The following is a 23638-nucleotide window of genomic DNA, read 5'->3' on the forward strand; positions in this document are numbered from 1 at the left end:
TTCTGGGCACGGTGCCAGGAAATAAGCTTTACTCTCACACATCAAGGCGACGCCAAGAGTCCCTTTAATGGCGCGCGCTACAGCGAGACTCCTGAACCTTAAAAGGTTTTACTTGGCAGAGCCCCTGCCGCTCGCAGAGGATCAAACAATCCGGCGTCACCACTTCATAGATGTACCTGCAACCGAGGGGAAAAGACCACTGACGCGCGGAATCACCTTCAAGGTGTTAAAATGCTACTTTGTTTTTTCAAGAAGCGGCAAATTCATTCATATGGCGGATCCTAACGTCACAGAAAGTTCTAGAATGTTCTAGGAATCGGACACAATAAGCTCCACCTTTCCAATTAGGGTTTGCTAGTGAAATTTCAGACCATGATGCTTTGCAGTGATGTATTATTGCCCTTGTTCTGTAACAGTAATTCCCCCGTCTTGGTATTTCCATAGCGACCATTGTAGCCCGTGATAACAGTACATTACATGGTACAGAACCTCCCGTCTGTGGTCAGAACGTTATGTTATCACAGGTACATTGTGATAAAATATGTCATTCATCGCTTTTAAATAGATTTGTTTTTCACATTTGCATAGAGGACGTGTGGAGTCATTTTTGCAAAAAAATTTAGACTAAGACCTGCTGGTCATCAGTTATCACCCCAGCATGTGCTATACATATAGTCACCGTATACAGATGCTAATCCTGCGCTGGACCTTGTGTCTGTCCTCACAGCTTGGAGCAGCTGGGATTTAACACCCTCCTGCAGCTGATGATCGGAGTCCCCCTAGAGATGGTGCATGGGGTGCTGAGGATCAGTTTCCTGTATCTGGCCGGGGTGCTGGCAGGTGAGTGTCACTGTACCAAACACGTCTGATATAAGGGGTGAGAATACTGTATGTTCTATCCTCACTCTTCACATACTGAGTATTTACAGGGAATTTACCAGCAGGTTTGAGCATATAAAGCCAGTGTTATGTATTATCCCTGGAGAGAAGTGTAATCAGACCTTTGTGTATGTTCTTATGTGGTATATGGATTTATATTCCAGGATTGTAGCTTCACCAAGTGCACTGGAGGTATATCCGAACACTACTCTGCTCTCTAAATTCAACTATTTCCCAGTCCCTTTCTTCTGCTGCAATATATAGCCAGACGCCTGCTAAAACTACTACACTACAGTGCTACTGATCTCACACACCTGCGCTCCAGACTGGTTCAAGTCCAGCTACAATCCTGAAATATAATACTGCCCCCTATGTGCAAGAATATAACTACTATAATACTGCCCTCTATGTACAAGAATATAACTACTATAATACTGCTCCTATGTACAGGAATATAACTACTATAATACTGCCCCCTATGTACAGGAATATAACTACTATAATACTGCCCCCTATGTACAGGAATATAACTACTATAATACTGCCCCCTATGTACAAGAATATAACTACTATAATACTGCCCCCTATGTACAAGAATATACCTACTATAATACTGCTCCCTATGTACAAGAATATAACTACTATAATACTGCCCCCTATGTACAAGAATATAACTACTATAATACTGCTCCCTATGTACAAGAATATAACTACTATAATACTGCACCCTATGTACAGGAATATAACTACTATAATACTGCCCCCTATGTACAAGAATATAACTACTATAATACTGCCTCCTATGTACAAGAATATAACTACTATAATACTGCTCCCTATGTACAGGAATATAACTACTATAATACTGCCCCCTATGTACAAGTATATAACTACTATAATACTGCCCCCTATGTACAAGAATATAACTACTATAATACTGCCCCCTATGTACAAGAATATAACTACTATAATACTGCCCCCTATGTACAGGAATATAACTACTATAATACTGCCCCCTATGTACAGGAATATAACTACTATAATACTTCCCCCCTATGTACAAGAATATAACTACTATAATACTGCCCCCTATGTACAGGAATATAACTACTATAATACTGCCCCCTATGTACAGAAATATAACTACTATAATACTGCCCCCTATGTACAAGAACATAACTACTATAATACTGCCCCCTATGTACAGGAATATAACTACTATAATACTGCCCCCTATGTACAGTAATATAACTACTATAATACTGCCCCCTATGTACAGGAATATAACTACTATAATACTGTCCCCTATGTACAGGCATATAACTACTATAATACTGTCCCCTATGTACAGGAATATAACTACTATAATACTGCCCCCTATGTACAGGAATATAACTACTATAATACTGCCCCCTATGTACAGGAATATAACTACTATAATACTGCCCCCTATGTACAGTAATATAACTACTATAATACTGCCCCCTATGTACAGGAATATAACTACTATAATACTGTCCCCTATGTACAGGCATATAACTACTATAATACTGTCCCCTATGTACAGGAATATAACTACTATAATACTGCCCTCTATGTACAAGAATATAACTACTATAATACTGCTCCTATGTACAGGAATATAACTACTATAATACTGCCCCCTATGTACAGGAATATAACTACTATAATACTGCCCCCTATGTACAGGAATATAACTACTATAATACTGCCCCCTATGTACAGGAATATAACTACTATAATACTGCCCCCTATGTACAAGAATATAACTACTATAATACTGCCCCCTATGTACAAGAATATACCTACTATAATACTGCTCCCTATGTACAAGAATATAACTACTATAATACTGCCCCCTATGTACAAGAATATAACTACTATAATACTGCTCCCTATGTACAAGAATATAACTACTATAATACTGCACCCTATGTACAGGAATATAACTACTATAATACTGCCCCCTATGTACAAGAATATAACTACTATAATACTGCCTCCTATGTACAAGAATATAACTACTATAATACTGCTCCCTATGTACAGGAATATAACTACTATAATACTGCCCCCTATGTACAAGTATATAACTACTATAATACTGCCCCCTATGTACAAGAATATAACTACTATAATACTGCCCCCTATGTACAAGAATATAACTACTATAATACTGCCCCCTATGTACAGGAATATAACTACTATAATACTGCCCCCTATGTACAGGAATATAACTACTATAATACTTCCCCCCTATGTACAAGAATATAACTACTATAATACTGCCCCCTATGTACAGGAATATAACTACTATAATACTGCCCCCTATGTACAGAAATATAACTACTATAATACTGCCCCCTATGTACAAGAACATAACTACTATAATACTGCCCCCTATGTACAGGAATATAACTACTATAATACTGCCCCCTATGTACAGTAATATAACTACTATAATACTGCCCCCTATGTACAGGAATATAACTACTATAATACTGTCCCCTATGTACAGGCATATAACTACTATAATACTGTCCCCTATGTACAGGAATATAACTACTATAATACTGCCCCTATGTACAAGAATATAACTACTATAATACTGCCCCCTGTGTACAGGAATATAACTACTATAATACTGCCCCCTATGTACAAGAATATAACTACTATAATACTGCCCCCTATGTACAAGAATATAACTACTATAATACTGCCCCCTATGTACAAGAATATAACTACTATAATACTGCCCCCTATGTACAGGAATATACCTACTATAATACTGCTCCCTATGTACAGGAATATAACTACTATAATACTGCCCCCTATGTACAGGAATATAAATACTATAATACTGCCCCCTATGTACAGGAATATACCTACTATAATACTGCCCCCTATGTGCTGATATATTTACTATTCCTTTACATTGTCTGTTCTCCCAGGATCCCTTGCTGTTTCGGTCACAGACATGAGAGCGCCATTAGTCGGAGGCTCTGGCGGTGTGTATGCGCTGTGTTCTGCCCATCTCGCCAATGTTGTTATGGTAAGTTGATGGATATACATGTAGTGGCTTTTAGGAATTGTTAAAAAAAATATCAGCCAGTCTTCATTCCCCTAGGAAATGCACAGTAACATGCCTAAATATTGGGGGCAAATCAGTGCGGCGTCCATGTCCGAGTGACCTCCATAACTTTGGCATCATCCTGTCAGATAATGAAATCGAAATACGGGATGGATAAGAGCCTGGGCTATCCATTGCTGCCAGTGAGCGGCTCATGTCATCGTCTGAGGCTCGGGTGACATGAGGGGAGGTGACAGTATGACAGCAGGGAGATGAACGGAGCTGACAGCGCACAGAGCAGCGCCGGGAGTCTGCGGCCCGCGGCATACGGGTGAGACCGTGTCATTACTGGAAGGCTGTCACTCCGCTCTCCATGAAAAGATGGCCTAATAACAGAGGAGTCCGGCCTAGTCACTGCTGTCATAGCAACTGCAGCCTGACCTCAATTCAATTAAAAGGGGAAGCCCAGAAGTCTTGTGTAGCGTTGTGTCCCCACATGAAGGACCACCCCTGCTGTACGGAGGGTCTGCGGTCCTATACATTTCAGCATTGCTGTGACCCCTATACGTCCGCACTCCAGTGATGGCGCCGGTTATACCAATGACGCATATTGTTTCTCCCTGACAGAATTGGGCCGGGATGCGCTGCCCGTACAAGGTTCTCCGAATGGTACTCGCCTTGGTCTGCAGTAAGTATTGACCTTTCTGGTAAAATATAGAATTTGATCTGAAATAATAGCAATTTAAGGCTTCTCCACCTGTTAAACTGATGCATATTTCGGTAAGAGAAAGAAAAGTCGAGTTTTGGGGACGCAAAGCTAAGTTTTGGGACCTACAAATGATGGAGTGACCCTCTAATCTTCTTGTCATCCACAGTGAGCTCGGAGGTGGGCCGCGCTGTCTGGCTCCGTTTTTCCCCTCCGTTACCAGCCGCCGGGCCCCAGCCAAGTTTCATGGCGCACCTGGCGGGTGCGGCTGTGGGGGTCAGCATGGGGTTGACCATCCTGCGCAGTTACGAGGAGAATCTTCAGGACCAGTGCGGCTGGTGGGTGATCTTGCTTTGCTACGCCACCTTCCTGGCATTCGCTATATTTTGGAATGTGTTTGCTTACGACCTGCTCGGCGTCCAGATCCCGCATCCTCCATGAGCTTCGACCCAATACGCGTCTTACCCTCAAAAGACTTATCCTGGTGATGATTCGGAAAGGAACTTGCTTGTCGGACAAACGGCCGAAGCTTTTTCCCAACAGGATGGAGGTCCACAAGATGATGGGGGAGAAGAGTGACGCTCTGTCCAGTACAGCAGAGTCATGTGATGTTTGCTATGTATATATGTGGTCAGGTGCTTTTTATATTTTTTATTTTGCTGCCTGGAGATTGAGCTCAGCAGACGATGGGTTATCATCAGGATACTTTTACTTCACATACTTATCCCCCAAACTGCAGGGTGACTTCTACACTGTGATATCATGGCGTATACCGGTATACTGGCCCTTTAAGGTAGTGCAAACTTAATAGGCATTAACACAATTCATATACAATGGTAGTTGTCGTCATAACCGATGCGCCTTTAAGAGCATTTTCCCTAAAAGGGACAATAAATCCTTGCATTGAGCTCTACATTGACAGCAGGATTACAGAAAAGCGAGGGGACGAGTAATAGGCGGCCATATATAGCTAGTCACAGAACATCCCCAGAACCGTCCCATCAGAAGGTCCGCTTAACGATTTATATTAATTGGGTTTTTCTTTTGAAATTGCTCTTTCAGTCAATGCCTTATTTTTCCTCCAATTATGACAATTTTACCTCAAGCAGGGGCAGTTCTTAGCAGTAAAACTGATGCTTTGTAGAATCGGTGTCCATGCTAACAACGGCGGGTCAGACGCTGGATTCAGAACAATCTGCCCATTTTAATATTGTTCTTTAATAAGAAATCTTAGGAAAACTCCTCTTTCATGGAGATCCTCTAGTTACCTGCAGAGCTGCATTCAGAATTCTGCTTACTATAGTGAATACCATTGCGGGGGGCTCAGTGCTCAGCCATTAGGAATAGACTCATCCTTTGGTTTCCAATGGCAAACAGAAGTATTTTCAAAGCAGCTCTGGATGTGACTAGAGAAATGACACAATTATTTAGTGTAGATTATACCTGATGATAACCCATCTGCCACTCTTTGTAGCACACCCAAAGTTGCCTCCTTTTGCGGCCTCTTAAAAAACATCTCCTTGAGGAAAATGGTGCCGAACTGCTTGCAACTTACCGGTAAACATTTTGACAGAAGACACGTGAATGTTCATTGGCTTTTATAACTTTTTCTTGATCTGCATGGAGAATCCTGTCACATTAGGATTTAATCTTGTATTGGCCTAGAAAATGGTTAAAAAACACACCAGTTATCTCATACTGTAGCATTATATAGATAGGGGAGGCCTCAATACCGAGATTTTACCTCACGTTTTGATGTTGCCCATTTCTGATGTCAGAAAACGGCGGCCATTTTAAAAAAAGACTTGAAATAGTCAATGTGGTCCACAGCAACCAATCAGAGCCTGTGTCTTATTTTTTCCACTGATGATTAGGAATGAAAGCTGAGCTGTGATTGCGTGCCTCAAAATACACACACAGCCTGATGCCAAAAACTGCCTGGCTTCCCACAGCAACCAGTCATGATTTGGGTTTCAACCTCCCTAATCTCCAACTGGTTGCTAAGTAAAACACAGGAGAGGGGGCCCAAATTTAGACAAAATATATGTGGTGGCCATTTTGAGTATGATAACCAGCACTGATATAAAATGGCCTGCAGTGGCAGCCATTTTTAATAATGTGATGACTTTTCAGAGATTTTAAATTGTACAAATAAAGTTATTTAATAATATATATCTAAAAAAGAAAAAATATATACATATTAAAGAAAAAAATAATTATTTATTTCGGGGATAGGCCGTGAATACAAACAAATTTTACCGAAGAGTATTGGTAGAGATTGTTCTAAAACATAAAATGATAAGGATATGTCTATAACTAGGAGTATAATATAAATAATAAGGAATATATCTATTACTCGGAGTATAATACAACCAGGGCCGGCACCCATATTAAATGTGCACTCTTAAAGGGGAGGTCCAATGAAAAACACCTCAAACCGCATAAGCGTGTGACCACGAGGAACTCCAGAGATCAGGCGAATTGGGGACCTTACGTCACCCTTCCCCCTGTATACTTGTAATGAATGAAGGGTGGCTAGGGCTGCCAGGGTGCTGATCTTGCGCAGTGAATGGAGCGTTGGTTGCACACAGACAATTCATTATCTGAGACTTCAGGACCCCCAGCAATCTCACACCGAACGTCTGTGGTATAACAACCCCTTTAATACACATCTTAAGTGCCAAAAATCTACGTATGCTGTGGCTGCAGGCGTCATGAGCCGGGGAGAACCCACATTACTACATATCATTAGCGATGGCGATTGTGTCACCATGGGTTATTATTATTATTTTTTAACATTGGAAAGATTGTACAAGGAAATTAAAGATGGCTTCAAAAAGACTGAATAAAATCAACATGCTGTACATGACTGATCTGAGGCTGTTGTGTATTGTCTCTATAGTCACATCCAGGCCCTTCATTACAGGTTCTGGGATTTGACCCACTAGGCAAAAGCACTATACAAGTCCTGGTAAATATTATAGGACAAGGGCTCCTACGAGGCAGACATATTGATGGTCAGTGATGGAAGCTGTTCTTCTCCATTCTGGTGCACATCATTGCTTGGTCTTCAGTTTCTTTGCAGGTCTTTCTTTCTCATCTCCCAGTGACTCCAGGAGTTCAGGGCAATGTTTTTCGGCAACTTTCCAAGTCCACAGGCAAAGCTCCACACGATGAGGAGTCCATGCCTCCTCGGAAGCTGCGAAACACATTGTGTCATATTCTGTGTACATTCATACACACAGTACATACATTATTTCTCCAGTGCTGATCCTGAGTTACATCTTGTATTATACTCCAGAGCTGCACTCACTATTCTGCTGCTGTTGCAGTCACTGTGCACATACATGACATTACTTATCCTGTACTGATCCTGAGTTACATCCTGTATTATACTCCAGAGCTGCACTCACTATTCTGCTGCTGTTGCAGTCACTGTGTACATACATGACATTACTTATCCTGTACTGATCCTGAGTTACATCCTGTATTATACCCCAGAGCTGCACTCACTATTCTGCTGCTGTTGCAGTCACTGTGTATACACATGACATTACTTATCCTGTACTGATCCTGAGTTACATCCTGTATTATACCCCAGAGCTGCACTCACTATTCTGCTGCTGGTGCAGTCACTGTGTACATACATGACATTACTTATCCTGTACTGATCCTGAGTTACATCCTGTATTATACTCCAGAGCTGCACTCACTATTCTGCTGCTGGTGCAGTCACTGTGTACATACATGACATTACTTATCCTGTACTGATCCTGAGTTACATCCTGTATTATACCCCAGAGCTGCACTCACTATTCTTCTGGTGGAGTTGCTTGAACTCACACTTTGCTTTACACTGTAGCTTCTTCTTCTTACCTTTGCTCAAAGCCTCAGACTTCTTATTTAGCTCCTCCAGGTACCTCAGGTAGTGCTTCACATTATATTGTATAGGAAATAGGCCGGGTACACTCTCCACAGCTTCATCTGCCATGAAGGCTGATAACTCTGGGGCTCCAGCTGATAGAACCGCTAAATGGTCAGAAGGCAGAGGATTCCGAGTTACTGAGGAAGATCTCCTTATAACTATGAGGTCATCCATTCATTTGTAAATGAACACTCACCAGAAGCTGTGGCGGGTCCAATGCCCTTTAGCTGGCACAGCTCCTCGATGGCGGCAGATACATCGGGGAGAAGCTGGAAAGCTTTCCTGGTGCAGCTCTCTACTGTACTGGCCGCATTGGATGACACCAGCTGCTTCAGGCGTGGACGGAACTTCCCTCTCTACCCAGTAACAAAAAAATAATTAATAATACTCCTCTGGGTAGATCACAAAGCTTTTCCATGGTCCTGGATAATGTAGCAATGCAGGGACTAGGAAAGCTGGATGATATGGACATGGTGATTATCCTCTACTGGCATAGCCAGACAGTCTGTGATAGTTGGGCGACAACCAATGTGGCCGCTCAGGGGTGTTTGGCCATGCCAGTAGAGGATAATCACTACCGTTGTGTGTCCATATCATCCAACTTTCCTAGTCCCTGAACTGCTACATTACCCAGGACAATGGAAAAGAGTATTATTCATTCATTTTTGTTAAAGCTGATCTAAAAAAGAAAAAAAAAATAGTGTATTTGTTTCGTCTCACCGTCAGCTTCCACTCCATGAGCTTCACCATCTCCTCCGAGGTCAGGGACTTGTGTGGGCGAGCGCCGATGAGGGCCGGAAGCTCCTCCTGATACCTGGTAACCAAGAGGTTATATGATTTTGTAATTTTTATGTGCCTAAATAAGGAAAATCAGCCTCTCTGGCCTGAAATGGCAGATAACAGGGAGCAATAGACCACATTGATATGCACATGACATAGAGATAAGACCACATGGATGAGTAGGATGGCCGCCCCCTCCCTGCGTTCACCATCTGTCCAGCTCCAGTAACTTTTTCTGCTTCGCTCCTTTTGCGGCCACAACTTCCCAATACATATCCGAGACCCTCTTCCATGTCTTCGGATCGCTGCACTGGAAGAGACCCGAGGCAGAGGCCATATTCCTGAGTGAGATGAAAATATTCAACTGTTAGAAGAGCAGCACAACTTATTAACCAGTCACACTTCTGGGTAGGGTTTCCTGATATCTTTGGGGCACGCCGTGCAACCGCTTGCAGCGATTTGGGCTGCTGATGAAGTCTGCAGCTGATCTCTCTCCCCTTTGTTACAATGTATCAGTGCAGACAAAACGTACAGATCATTTTTCCCACTAGAAGAGTGTCTACACTGCATATAAATGTAACAAACCCTCAGCTGTGATAAGTATGCACAGTTTTTTTCAGGCTGACTGTGCTCATTTACTGACAGCAAGCAAAGTACTGAAGAACTGAAGAACTGACCCACTATATCTATAGAAAAGTTGTCTAGATAATTTGCACCGACATTCATGAGCCCCTATATAAATAGTGCATGTCCCCGCTCACGTTTTATAGTGTCAGACACTTTTAGCAAATACCCGCTCTCCTGGGGAGTGCGCAGAGTTCGGCCAGGTCACGTGTTTGCGTTTCAGCTGCGATTTGCGTTCCACGCCAACTCAACCCAAGAGAAATGTGATTGGCTGCCTCTAGGAAATTTTCCAATCAAATACAGAGTAGCTATAACCGCCAGAGGTAAACCGGCTCAGACACTTTTGTCGCTTTCTCAGGAGCCATCTTGGCTGGGGCATAAGAATAGGTTGCCTGTAGATTTCGCTCTACGACAAAAAGGCCGCAGCGATAAGAAAGCAGCTTCGCATATCGAGGACACAAATGTTTCAGTCCTTGAATACTGCTCTGTCAGCCGTCTCCTGTGTGTGCGGACGGGCCGGAAGATCCGGTTGGAGGTTGCTGTTGTAGGTTCCTGAGGCTCCGGGGCTATCCGGCCTGGAGCTGTGTCAGAGCTGGAGCTCCTTGCCGGGAGGAGTAGTGCGGGGCGGCGGGGGAAGGCCTGAGGGGTCACAGGAGCCTAATGTCCTGTAATTGGGGGTTAGCGGAGGTCAGGAGGTCCTATCCCTGCAGAGAGTGACAGGGGGCAGTGCTCTCTGCCTGTGCCCGGGTCCTACCCTCTAGTAGACGGCACAGAGGGCTCTTATACAGGGTCCTCACCTCTAATATATAGTATACAGGGCCCTCACCTCTACTACACAGTATATAGGGTCTTATATGGGGTCTGCACATCTAGTACACATTGTATAAGGTCTTATATGGGGTCAGCACATCTAGTACACATTGTATAAGGTCTTATATGGGGTCAGCACATCTAGTACACAGTGTGTAGGTCTTATAGGGGGCAGGCACATCTATGTATTAGGGTCTTACCCACTAATACACAGTATCTTGGCCTCTTCCAGAGTCCTCAGTATTTAGTGTTCTCTCCATAAGGCCTCCCCTCTATAGGTGGGACACAGGGCATCTCTTGTGGGGTCTCTATCCTCTTATACACAGTATATAGGGGTGGGTGTTTGGGGTGTTGTGAGGTGCACCCTGTGTTTGCGAGGCGCTTGAGTATTGACCTTTCACTTTCCTGGTAAGGCGGGTCCCATTTGGGGGTCCCATCTCCACAGTGACATTGGGGGTGACACCAAGCGTCCCGAGGTTTGGAGGGGTGACTCCTGGAGGCCCCGGAATGAAGGGCAAGGAGGAGAGCAGCGGAGGTCGCCCTTCTGGAATCAGCGGTGGTCCGGGGGGGATCGGTGGGAGCCCTGAAAAAAGTGTCAGCGCCCAGGAGCTGAAGGAACAGGGTAACCGGCTCTTTGTGGCTCGGAAATATCAGGAAGCCGTCTCCTGCTACAGCAAGGCCATTGTAAGTATCCCAGCGCCCTCCTGACATGCTCTGTGCTGCTGTGTCTCATCTCTCTGTACCCCACAGACCCGGAACCCCTCTATCGCCGTGTACTACACCAACCGCGCCCTGTGCTACCTGAAGATGCAGCAGCTGGACAAGGCGCTGGCGGACTGTAAGCACGCGCTGGAGCTGGACTGCCAGTCCGTCAAGGCGCACTTCTTCCTGGGGCAGTGCCAGATGGAGATGGAGAACTATGACGAGGCCATCGCCAACCTGCAGAGAGGTGAGGGGGCAGCACCGCCCAAAACATCGCTGCTCTATGGATTCTAGAGTCTCTGCACTGGGCTCTAGAAGTAGCCATTCACTGACAGCAAGTATAAGCACTGATAGCATGTATAGGAGGTTGTGCAGGAGCTGGAGCCCCCCTGTAGGCAGTGACAGGAATGTTCCATGACTCTGCCAGGGGAGGGGGGTCAGCGTCTGATCTGGTTACTAACAACACGCTCAGACCGCGCACTACATAACTCTGCTGAATCATTAATGCAGAGCCGACACACTGATTACTGCAGATTCTAGAGCCTAGGGAGTGTCATGTATCTATTACTCTCTGTTATCAGCCATTACATCCCGGGGAGAGGAGACTGTACAGGGGGATACAATCTATTACTCTCTGTTATCAGCCATTACACCCCGGGGAGAGGAGACTGTACAGGGGGGGATACAATCTATTACTCTCTGTTATCAGCCATTACATCCCGGGGAGAGGAGACTGTACAGGGGGGGATACAATCTATTACTCTCTGTTATCAGCCATTACATCCCGGGGAGAGGAGACTGTACAGGGGGGATACAATGTATTACTCTCTGTTATCAGCCATTACATCCCGGGGAGAGGAGACTGTACAGGGGGGGATACAATCTATTACTCTCTGTTATCAGCCATTACATCCCGGGGAGAGGAGACTGTACAGGGGGATACAATCTATTACTCTCTGTTATCAGCCATTACATCCCGGGGAGAGGAGACTGTACAGGGGGGATACAATCTATTACTCTCTGTTATCAGCCATTACACCCCAGGGAGAGGAGACTGTACATGGGGATACAATCTATTACTCTCTGTTATCAGCCATTACATCCCGGGGAGAGGAGACTGTACAGGGGGGGATACAATCTATTACTCTCTGTTATCAGCCATTACACCCCGGGGAGAGGAGACTGTACAGGGAGGGGGGGATACAATCTATTACTCTCTGTTATCAGCCATTACACCCCGGGGGGAGGAGACTGTACAGGGGGGGATACAATCTATTACTCTCTGTTATCAGCCATTACATCCCGGGGAGAGGAGACTGTACAGGGGGATACAATCTATTACTCTCTGTTATCAGCCATTACACCCCGGGGAGAGGAGACTGTACAGGGGGGATACAATCTATTACTCTCTGTTATCAGCCATTACATCCCGGGGAGAGGAGACTGTACAGGGGGGGATACAATCTATTACTCTCTGTTATCAGCCATTACACCCCGGGGAGAGGAGACTGTACAGGGGGGGTTACAATCTATTACTCTCTGTTATCAGCCATTACACCCCGGGGAGAGGAGACTGTACAGGGGGGGTTACAATCTATTACTCTCTGTTATCAGCCATTACATCCCGGGGAGAGGAGACTGTACAGGGGGGGGGGGATACAATCTATTACTCTCTGTTATCAGCCATTACATCCCGGGGAGAGGAGACTGTACAGGGGGGGATACAATCTATTACTCTCTGTTATCAGCCATTACATCCCGGGGAGAGGAGACTGTACAGGGGGATACAATCTATTACTCTCTGTTATCAGCCATTACATCCCGGGGAGAGGAGACTGTACAGGGGGGATACAATCTATTACTCTCTGTTATCAGCCATTACACCCCGGGGAGAGGAGACTGTACAGGGGGGGATACAATCTATTACTCTCTGTTATCAGCCATTACACCCCGGGGAGAGGAGACTGTACAGGGGGGGATACAATCTATTACTCTCTGTTATCAGCCATTACACCCCGGGGAGAGGAGACTGTACAGGGGGGGATACAATCTATTACTCTCTGTTATCAGCCATTACACCCCGGGGAGAGGAGTCTGTACAGGGGGGGGGGGGGATACAATCTATTACTCTCTGTTATCAGCCATTACACCCCGGGGAGAGGAGACTGTACAGGGGGATACAATCTATTACTCTCTGTTATCAGCCATTACACCCCGGGGAGAGGAGACTGTACAGGGGGGATACAATCTATTACTCTCTGTTATCAGCCATTACATCCCGGGGAGAGGAGACTGTACAGGGGGATACAATCTATTACTCTCTGTTATCAGCCATTACACTCCGGGGAGAGGAGACTGTACAGGGGGGATACAATCTATTACTCTCTGTTATCAGCCATTACACTCCGGGGAGAGGAGACTGTACAGGGGGGATACAATCTATTACTCTCTGTTATCAGCCATTACACCCCGGGGAGAGGAGACTGTACAGGGGGGGGGGATACAATCTATTACTCTCTGTTATCAGCCATTACATCCCGGGGAGAGGAGACTGTACAGGGGGGTACAATCTATTACTCTCTGTTATCAGCCATTACATCCCGGGGAGAGGAGACTGTACAGGGGGATACAATCTATTACTCTCTGTTATCAGCCATTACATCCCGGGGAGAGGAGACTGTACAGGGGGATACAATCTATTACTTTCTGTTATCAGTTCTATCAGGTGAAGGCCCTGCAGCAGGGGTGTCATTAACCCTTTGACTAATTGCATGTTGGTGCACAGGACGTTGTGTTCGCTTGATTTGTGTCTCTTGTGCCCGCTCAGCACTTGGCCTGTTGACATCTCCCTTTTAATAGCCGAGGAGGAGGGAGATGATACACGGGGCGATTGTCTGCTCGCTCTGTAGACGGCTTCTTACAGAACAAAGAATGGGTTAAATAGCAATTCCTCACTCTAGTCCATTACTGGTGAGAAGCTGAAGCTGTTATCAGCTGCTCGGGACGTCACTGTATATATCATGGCAGATCTATGATGAGCTCTGCCCCAGGTGATGCACAGCGACCTGTACTTGTCATGTAGAGTCACTGATGATGATGTGTGTAATGATAACCCATGGAGAGAGCTGACGATTCTGAATCTACTGAAACTACTTGAGAGGTGGCGTGCTTATGTTATAGAGAGTAGGAGTCTTGACCCCGCACGTGACCCTTATCTCCCCTTCCCCTAGCATATAATCTGGCCAAAGAGCAGAGGCTGAACTTCGGGGACGACATCCCGAGCGCCCTGCGGATCGCCAAGAAGAAGCGTTGGAACAACATTGAGGAGCGCCGGATCAACCAGGAGAACGAGCTGCACGCCTATCTCACCAAACTCATCCTGGCCGAGAAGGAACGGTGAGAGCCCGGGCCCCATAGGGGTCTGTACAGGATATTAGAGGAGGTTAGAGGTCATTAGGTACCCAGGCTGATTTGGGGCGGGGCTCATTACATTACACTCAGGGAATGCTATATAAAAAAGGCTTTGTCCAGGTGGTCAAGTGCCCTTTAATTAAAGGTGATGTCCTGCAGGCGATGCACAATTCCTCTCTTAAGGTCGGAGGGGTCCCATATTGTGAAGTCCCTTGTACTGTAGGCTGCATGCAGTGTGTTACCCTATAGATGTCATCCAACATGTCGCCTTCTCTCAACTTCACAGGGAAATGGAAGAGGCCAAGACGAAGCACGAAGAGGAGAACGTGGATGAGAACCGGAGCCGGACCCAGCTCTCCTGCGTGGCCTCTAAGCATGTGAGTCCGGAGCGCGGCGCTGACTCCTCATACACTGAAGATACTGGTCCAGGAGGAGGGGGTCCACGGTCTGGGGGTCATCACCTATCCTGTCCATAAGAGGTCCAGCCCACAAAATCCCTTTATTTTCCTAAAACTCATTTAAAGGGTGGGAATACTTTTACAAGCTTGGTTCCTTCCCCAAAGGACCCCGGAGGATAAATAGGATTTTTTTTTTGGGGTGGGGGCGATATAAACACAAAAAAATTGGGTACACGGCTCTGATGCTTATCAAAGTGTCTCCATGGTTACAGACTACAAACAAACCCTGGTGTAGTCTGACCCTGCAGTCATGTGCATGGAGTCCTGTGACTGTGGGATCAGACTACACTGTTACCATGGATACACATAGGTCTCCCAGGCGCTGTATACACAGTACAGACTTTTACGTAGCGGCTTTCGTTCTTCTATGACATGCATTGCAACAGGGACAATGATTGTTTTCAGATATATTTCTCCCATAACTGTGGTTCAGGTTACATAAATGTTGGTTACTCATTACCAGGGCTCGGGGTGTGACTGCACGGCTGCAGGGCGTCTTATCCTTAGTTATTGTTCCCTGTTATCAGCCACGTCACACGGTTCATTTCTATTTCTCCCCAGGACAAATATTTGGCAGAAATGGACGAACTCTTCTCCCAAGTGGACGAGAAACGTAAGGTGAGTGACCCGAGACTGGGAAGGTGACGGCGGCCATATTGGTTGTCATTAACCCTTTATTCCATGTGTGCGCAGAAGCGAGACATCCCCGACTACTTATGTGGGAAGATCAGCTTCGAGCTGATGAGGGAGCCGTGTATCACCCCCAGCGGCATCACCTACGACAGGAAGGACATCGAGGAGCACCTGCAGGTAATGGAGACCAGGAGGGGCTCAGGATCTCTGCACTCGTCTCATACGTCTCACAGGGAACTGATACAATGTAACAAATGCTCAGAACAGAGGATTGTGGAGATGATGGGTTTAGAAATGTAACAATCCCTCGGTGTGAGGTGGAGTAAATAGAATTTATGGTGGTTCTCTGGGGCTTCTAGAAGTGACTACACCACGTGAATTGTGAGCGCTGGGGCTGGAAGGCGCTCAGGAGAGGGGGGTATTGTCCTATAGTAATATATATTGGAAAATACTTTAAGGTGAAGTCAACATCTGTTCGGCTACATTCACACAACCGTTTGGGGAACGTATTTACAGCCCCCATAGGCCGGCAAAGGGCACACGGAGCGGTACGGTGCAGCACTTGAGGCACCATATCGCTCCGTAAGCAGGGAAAAGATAGGACATGTCACCCCTCCTCCTCTCCAGCGCGGCAAACGCATCGTAAATAGGTAACAGAAGGTTTATTAAAGTCTATGAAGAAGCTCCTTTACGTTTTCCGTTTGGGCTCTAGTCTGTAGATTATCAGAATCTATTCAAAGACAACAAGCAGAGATCTTGAAACAAATGGCTCTTTTAGTCTGTTGATCTCTATGACTAGTCTTTATTGATATATAACGCTCACCGCACTTTGCTTCTGCTGCAGAGAGTCGGACACTTTGACCCCGTGACCCGCAGCCCTCTGACCCAAGATCAGCTGATCCCAAACCTGGCCATGAAAGAGGTCATCGACGCCTTCATATCGGAGAACGGTTGGGTGGAGGACTACTAGGTTGGCGCCATCGGCCCGAATACTTGTTTCCTATTATAATTTTGGTGGTGGATGACGGCGGTGGCGGAGTGATGTAACGTGCCTGTCTCGCCTCATGCCTTACTCGTCTCACTCGCTCCCAGCGCTGTGTCCGTAGATCAGGCGTCCTCTCGTCCGCATTACACCGTATAGCATGAAACATGGAGGAAGTGGTGGAGCACCAGGACTACACAGCGCCACCACGAGGTGGTCCCTCCTGCACCGTGTCTTCAGTGTTATCCCCACCTCTGTCATAGACGTCATAGTACATCCTCACCAGAGTGTGGCGCCATAGCTCAGCAACCACTTATCCTCCAGCTCGCAGTGTGATGGATCCTAACCTCCGTGGTAGGCTGCACGACGTCCCCACCAGTGACACTACCACTCCCCACATCTGCTGCCGCCATGCTGGGAGTTGTAGTTTCGTCCCTCCACAGATGATACAGGCTGTAATGTTCGGAGCACTGACACCTGCCCCCTGCTATACGAGGGGCGCCCCCTGCCCGTGTTAGCTTCTTCCTTGTACATAGATGATGTAAATATGTTCTAGTGACTCGTGTAGATGCGGCTGCAGGACTATACTCCTTTATGATTGGTTGTTATTCAGACATGGGGAGGGGCCTGCTCTACCTGTCAGTGCACAGTGCAAATATTAAAGGTTATGTGGCTGCTCAGTGATCTTAGTGTATGAGCCGGGAGCTTTCACCTATTAAAGGGGTGATATGTGCGTATGACACACCAGGGGTGCCCCCCTATTGCTCAGGACAGGTCATTGCAGTCGGATCAGGACACGTTGGTGCAGATGTAACCAATTATCTGTATCTGATGCAGGAAATCCAGTCCATATACCAGCACCATAGTCACGTGTAATGTCAGTGCACCCCTGACTCATCAGCCAATGACCACAAACTGCATTCACTCAAGAATAATTGATCCGTTTAATTACTGATGGATCTGGAGTCATTAAGACAAAATTGTCTCTTGTAAATCTGCATAGAAAATTCTAGAATAAAAAAAATATCAGTAACATCTGTACACATAAAATCAGCTCCTATAAATAGTCACAGTCCAGTGACCCCCCCAGTGGTCCATGGAGAGCACCACCCCCCATCAGTGTCTGTGAGGCCAGGAGGTGGATCATGCTGAGGGTCACAACTTCAAGTCTCGCAGTTGTCAGCCAGTGCTTGGAGGTTCCTGGTTGCTGACGTCTCAGCCCAGGAAGGTGGAGATGAAGACGCTGGTGTCCAGGTTCAGGGTGGCGTGCCACCAGTGGTCCGGAAAGTACAGAACCTGAGGGAAAGAGCGGATGGGGCAGTCAGAACCACGTCTCCCTGAACACTCCTGCTCCATGATTGTAAATTAAGATAATAAATCTGCTGAATGTGAATTCATCCTTCATATAGCTCCTGCTCACCTCTCCGGGTCGGATGGTGCACTCTATAGGACGTTCAGCAGCAGGTAGTAGTGGGTATGTCTCCAGCATCCAGGACAGGGTGGTCCTGTTAGGGTTAAACTCTGGGGTCTTGTCAGGGGGGTAAAGGAACCATCGCTGGAGGCAAAGAAGGGAATGTGTCTGTATAATCTGGATGTACAAAGTCACGACGCTCCTGTGAGGGCACTCACCTTCCTGCCATAGATCACCTCCGAGTATCCGGGCCCGTGCCAATGGAAGGGAACCCCTGTACCTGAACCTGCCGAACAACGGAGATGCCTGGGGTCAGGAACAGAATGCAATGAGCCATTCCTCTTGGGTCAGTCACTGCCAAGGATCTGATACGAGGAGACCCCTCCACAGCCCACTGCCAGATGTCACTCACCTGCTATGCCAAAGCTATAAGCCCCGGTAGTGCCAGGCAGCTTGAACGGAGGCGGGGTGTATTTCTGAAACAGAGACCCCCATTCTGTGAAGTTATTATCACCAAAGAAATACAAAGTATCTGCAGATGAGAAGAGGAATCTTAAATAATTTGCTGCTCTTCCCTATATGTGCCACTTCTTGTGTCCTACAACATTCCGCTCTGATTACTAAATACATCCACTAGAACGACTCACCCACGCCCAGAGAGTCCAGGTCCTGGGGTCTCAGCAGGTGCTCCACGTATTCCTGGAAGGGGACGTCCACTGCAGGGCAGGGAGAGAAGTGTTATGTGCACCTGCAGCGATCCCTGTGCATTGAGCCCCCTCCTCCCTATTTATCAGATCTTGTACTGTGTCCCCTACATCCATATAACCCTGATCCTGTACACTGGGCCCCCACTACCCATATCCCTACATATGTACAGTGTGGACCCCTCCTCCTTGTCACTTTTACAATGTGCCCCCTCCTGCCTGTATCCCTAGTCATGTACAGTGTGGACCCCTCCTCCTTAGAACCCTGGCCTTGTACATTGTATCCCTCTCTACCTTGTATCCCTGGAACTTCCCTCTGGGCCCCTCCTCCTTGTCACTCCTATAACATCCTTGAACCTGTGGCCCCTACTTCCTGCGGTGAAGGTTACATGACTGCGGTAGAACTACTCACCTTTATCATAGGAATACGTGTTTGCGGTGCTCAGCCGGACGCTGCGATCTCCGTACATCTGAAGTAACTTCTCTCTCCTGCACAGTGACCTGAACTCCTGAAAAGACACAGGGGCTCATTTACTAAGGGTTGCGCACTGCTCACTTTCGGTGGATTACCCGGCTTGGACAGGTATTTAACAGGTGTCTGCGCTGGGATTATGACCATCCTACTGATTCGGACTGAGCGCGGGATTTAACTTTCAAATTGTGTCGCAATATCAAGCACCTACATGCACCTGGAAGAAGAAGGTGAACTCCGGGGACCTGAGCGGGGAAGCGACACATGCAGGATATTGGGCGCATAATCTTAGTGACTCCCCGCACAGCGCATTATACACGGACAATGCACTTTCAGTGAACTACAGCGGGAATGTAAGTAAATGAGCCCCACAGTGTGAGCACTTGGCTGGGGTGGTGCAGGGGTGCTTACAGTCACACCTACCGAATTGTCTGTGATCCCCTGGATAATGACGGGTCTCTTGTAGGCGTACCTGAGAAGAGGAGGGAGGTCAGTACATGTGCTGCGGGGATGAGGGGAGGACATGGCGGGCGCACACAATACTCACTGCTCTATGAATTCTGAGTAGGTGATGGTGCCGTCCCTCCTCTCCACCGTGCAGCGCTCCTCCTCCTGGACCGGAGAGTAATGGCTCCACTGCCTGCAGGAGAGACAAAGAATGACGGATCTTTAGAAAGTGTCTGACTTCTACGGATCACTATGAGATGGCACATTGATGGACAAGGGGGCGTCTACTAAATCCCAGGAAGAGTATCCATGTTTGTGATGACATCACAGGTGGCCATGGCATCATCTATATTACACTGCTGGTAATGGTATATCAGTGCCCTGTGGGGTGACCCTGACCCCTTTTGGTGATATTTGGGTGCGGCCATTTCCCTGTTCTGTACTGTGAGGGGCACATAACATCTGATTCGGGAGACTTCCCCCTCCAGGACACAGTGTGAGCTGTGCCGTATGACTACTCCTACCATCCTCCATCACATTGGGGGTCTTCAGTCTCCAGTGCCAGCGCAGCCACCACATGCAGCAGCAGGTAAAGGTGAGTGGTACCAGCCATAAGGTCCATGAGTGCCTGCAGAACCAGAACACATGACACACAGTCACATACAGGACAATAATAGCATATTTTATACAGAACATGTACTAATAAAGTTTATTGAAGAAGGACTGAACAGAATCTGTTGCCAGTGACAACCAATCAAATCTCTTCTTCCTTTTTCCCAGCTACAATCTCATTAGTTGCTATGGATATGTTTGGTTCCGGTGATAAGAGCCAAACAACCAATCAGATTGCAGCTGTCATTGCCGGTTCAAAAATGAAAGCAGTGATATGATTTGAGAAAGTTTCTTTTCAACAAACTTGATTAAAAACGTTTCGGACAACACACTTAAAAGCTGGCAGGGCAATTAAACAGCAGTATGTGGGCATGCTGGGAGTTGTAGTCCAGTGGAGCCAGCGGGTGTCACGTACCTCCGGTCCTCGCTGTGCCGGGATTCTGATGATGTGGAATAAGAAATCACGACAATCCTCCGCAGACACTCCGCCTGGCCATTCACAGGGCATCCACACGAACCTCGCCGCTCTGCATGCCGGGAAACGTAGTGTCTGAGCGTCACGAAGTGCAGGGGGAGGGCGCGGGGAGACTACATTACCCGGCATGCAGCGCGAAACCACAAACCCTTGTCTCACGTACATGACCGGCCTGTACCACCTCCTGCAGGATACAGGGGGCGCTGCAGAATAAAGCTGTAGTGCAGACCCCTCTGTAAGCATGAAGACCCTCTGATATATCTGCCGTACAGTGATACACCCTCTACCAGAGCTGAGTTACCCGCCCTACAGTGATACACCCTCTTCCAGAGCTGAGATACCCGCCCTACAGTGATACACCCTCTACCAGAGCTGAGATACCTCCCTACAGTGATACACCCTCTACCAGAGCTGAGATACCTCCCTACAGTGATACACCCTCTACCAGAGCTGAGATACCTCCCTACAGTGATACATCCTCTACCAGAGCTGAGATACCTCCCTACAGTGATACACCCTCCTCCAGAGCTGAGATACCTCCCTACAGTGATACACCCTCTACCAGAGCTGAGATACCCGCCCTACAGTGATACACCCTCTACCAGAGCTGAGATACCTCCCTACAGTGATACACCCTCTACCAGAGCTGAGATACCTCCCTACAGTGATACATCCTCTACCAGAGCTGAGATACCCGCCCTACAGTGATACACCCTCTACCAGAGCTGAGATACCTCCCTACAGTGATACATCCTCTACCAGAGCTGAGATACCTCCCTACAGTGATACATCCTCTACCAGAGCTGAGATACCTCCCTACAGTGATACACCCTCTACCAGAGCTGAGATACCTCCCTACAGTGATACATCCTCTACCAGAGCTGAGATACCTCTCTACAGTGATACATCCTCTACCAGAGCTGAGATACCTCCCTACAGTGATACACCCTCTACCAGAGCTGAGATACCCGCCCTACAGTGATACACCCTCTACCAGAGCTGAGATACCTCCCTACAGTGATACACCCTCTACCAGAGCTGAGATACCTCCCTACAGTGATACATCCTCTACCAGAGCTGAGATACCCGCCCTACAGTGATACACCCTCTACCAGAGCTGAGATACCTCCCTACAGTGATACATCCTCTACCAGAGCTGAGATACCTCCCTACAGTGATACATCCTCTACCAGAGCTGAGATACCTCCCTACAGTGATACACCCTCTACCAGAGCTGAGATACCTCCCTACAGTGATACATCCTCTACCAGAGCTGAGATACCTCCCTACAGTGATACATCCTCTACCAGAGCTGAGATACCTCCCTACAGTGATACACCCTCTACCAGAGCTGAGATACCCGCCCTACAGTGATACACCCTCTACCAGAGCTGAGATACCTCCCTACAGTGATACACCCTCTACCAGAGCTGAGATACCTCCCTACAGTGATACATCCTCTACCAGAGCTGAGATACCCGCCCTACAGTGATACACCCTCTACCAGAGCTGAGATACCTCCCTACAGTGATACACCCTCTACCAGAGCTGAGATACCTCCCTACAGTGATACATCCTCTACCAGAGCTGAGATACCTCCCTACAGTGATACATCCTCTACCAGAGCTGAGATACCTCCCTACAGTGATACACCCTCTACCAGAGCTGAGATACCTCCCTACAGTGATACATCCTCTACCAGAGCTGAGATACCTCCCTACAGTGATACACCCTCTACCAGAGCTGAGATACCTCCCTACAGTGATACATCCTCTACCAGAGCTGAGATACCTCCCTACAGTGATACACCCTCTACCAGAGCTGAGATACCTCCCTACAGTGATACATCCTCTACCAGAGCTGAGATACCTCCCTACAGTGATACATCCTCTACCAGAGCTGAGATACCTCCCTACAGTGATACACCCTCTACCAGAGCTGAGATACCCGCCCTACAGTGATACACCCTCTACCAGAGCTGAGATACCTCCCTACAGTGATACACCCTCTACCAGAGCTGAGATACCTCCCTACAGTGATACATCCTCTACCAGAGCTGAGATACCCGCCCTACAGTGATACACCCTCTACCAGAGCTGAGATACCTCCCTACAGTGATACACCCTCTACCAGAGCTGAGATACCTCCCTACAGTGATACATCCTCTACCAGAGCTGAGATACCTCCCTACAGTGATACACCCTCTACCAGAGCTGAGATACCCGCCCTACAGTGATACACCCTCTACCAGAGCTGAGATACCTCCCTACAGTGATACACCCTCTACCAGAGCTGAGATACCTCCCTACAGTGATACATCCTCTACCAGAGCTGAGATACCCGCCCTACAGTGATACACCCTCTACCAGAGCTGAGATACCTCCCTACAGTGATACATCCTCTACCAGAGCTGAGATACCTCCCTACAGTGATACATCCTCTACCAGAGCTGAGATACCTCCCTACAGTGATACACCCTCTACCAGAGCTGAGATACCTCCCTACAGTGATACATC

General features: G+C 47.1%; 5 protein-coding genes across 10 annotated transcripts in view; 2 read left to right on the forward strand and 3 right to left on the reverse strand.

Moving 5' to 3' along the window:
- Positions 1 to 7547, forward strand: part of LOC140074673 (rhomboid-related protein 1-like) — a 39216-nt gene extending 31669 nt beyond the window's left edge. The window contains exons 5-8 of the mRNA XM_072119739.1: positions 728 to 840; positions 3852 to 3952; positions 4598 to 4658; positions 4846 to 7547. Of these exons, the coding sequence (XP_071975840.1) occupies positions 728 to 840; positions 3852 to 3952; positions 4598 to 4658; positions 4846 to 5117 (547 nt within the window). The 3' untranslated portion in view covers positions 5118 to 7547. The remainder of the gene's footprint in view (positions 1 to 727; positions 841 to 3851; positions 3953 to 4597; positions 4659 to 4845) is intronic.
- Positions 1 to 23638, reverse strand: part of WDR90 (WD repeat domain 90) — a 716604-nt gene that overhangs the window by 85050 nt on the left and 607916 nt on the right. The gene's annotated exons all lie outside the window — the stretch shown is intronic.
- LOC140074676 (uncharacterized) lies at positions 6877 to 10322 on the reverse strand. 4 transcript variants are annotated; one of them, XM_072119747.1, is made up of 6 exons: positions 10175 to 10322; positions 9591 to 9722; positions 9322 to 9415; positions 8798 to 8957; positions 8553 to 8705; positions 6877 to 7875 (listed from the first exon to the last, which is right to left on the reverse strand). In XM_072119747.1, the coding sequence occupies exons 2-6, from the start codon at positions 9716 to 9718 to the stop codon at positions 7733 to 7735; spliced, it is 678 nt and encodes a 225-aa protein (XP_071975848.1). In that variant the 5' UTR covers positions 9719 to 9722; positions 10175 to 10322; the 3' UTR covers positions 6877 to 7732. The 4 variants fall into 4 exon arrangements, with proteins under 4 accessions (XP_071975848.1, XP_071975844.1, XP_071975845.1 ...); XM_072119743.1 differs by having other exon boundaries at positions 10143 to 10293; XM_072119744.1 differs by lacking the exon at positions 10175 to 10322 and adding an exon at positions 10059 to 10132.
- Positions 10393 to 17685, forward strand: STUB1 (STIP1 homology and U-box containing protein 1). Its single transcript, XM_072119740.1, has 7 exons — positions 10393 to 11499; positions 11566 to 11764; positions 14748 to 14913; positions 15215 to 15305; positions 15948 to 16004; positions 16080 to 16196; positions 16864 to 17685. Exons 1-7 carry the CDS (start codon positions 11323 to 11325, stop codon positions 16987 to 16989), a joined length of 933 nt encoding a protein of 310 aa, XP_071975841.1. The 5' UTR covers positions 10393 to 11322; the 3' UTR covers positions 16990 to 17685.
- On the reverse strand, positions 17932 to 21198 carry JMJD8 (jumonji domain containing 8). 2 transcript variants are annotated; one of them, XM_072119741.1, is made up of 10 exons: positions 21063 to 21198; positions 20560 to 20663; positions 20136 to 20228; positions 20012 to 20060; positions 19529 to 19625; positions 19060 to 19128; positions 18825 to 18944; positions 18631 to 18698; positions 18422 to 18556; positions 17932 to 18297 (listed from the first exon to the last, which is right to left on the reverse strand). In XM_072119741.1, the coding sequence occupies exons 1-10, from the start codon at positions 21153 to 21155 to the stop codon at positions 18217 to 18219; spliced, it is 909 nt and encodes a 302-aa protein (XP_071975842.1). In that variant the 5' UTR covers positions 21156 to 21198; the 3' UTR covers positions 17932 to 18216. The 2 variants fall into 2 exon arrangements, with proteins under 2 accessions (XP_071975842.1, XP_071975843.1); XM_072119742.1 differs by lacking the exon at positions 21063 to 21198 and adding an exon at positions 20765 to 20864.

The sequence above is a fragment of the Engystomops pustulosus genome, chromosome 8 (genome assembly GCF_040894005.1).
Source record: "Engystomops pustulosus chromosome 8, aEngPut4.maternal, whole genome shotgun sequence".
NCBI classification, from domain to species: domain Eukaryota; kingdom Metazoa; phylum Chordata; class Amphibia; order Anura; family Leptodactylidae; genus Engystomops; species Engystomops pustulosus.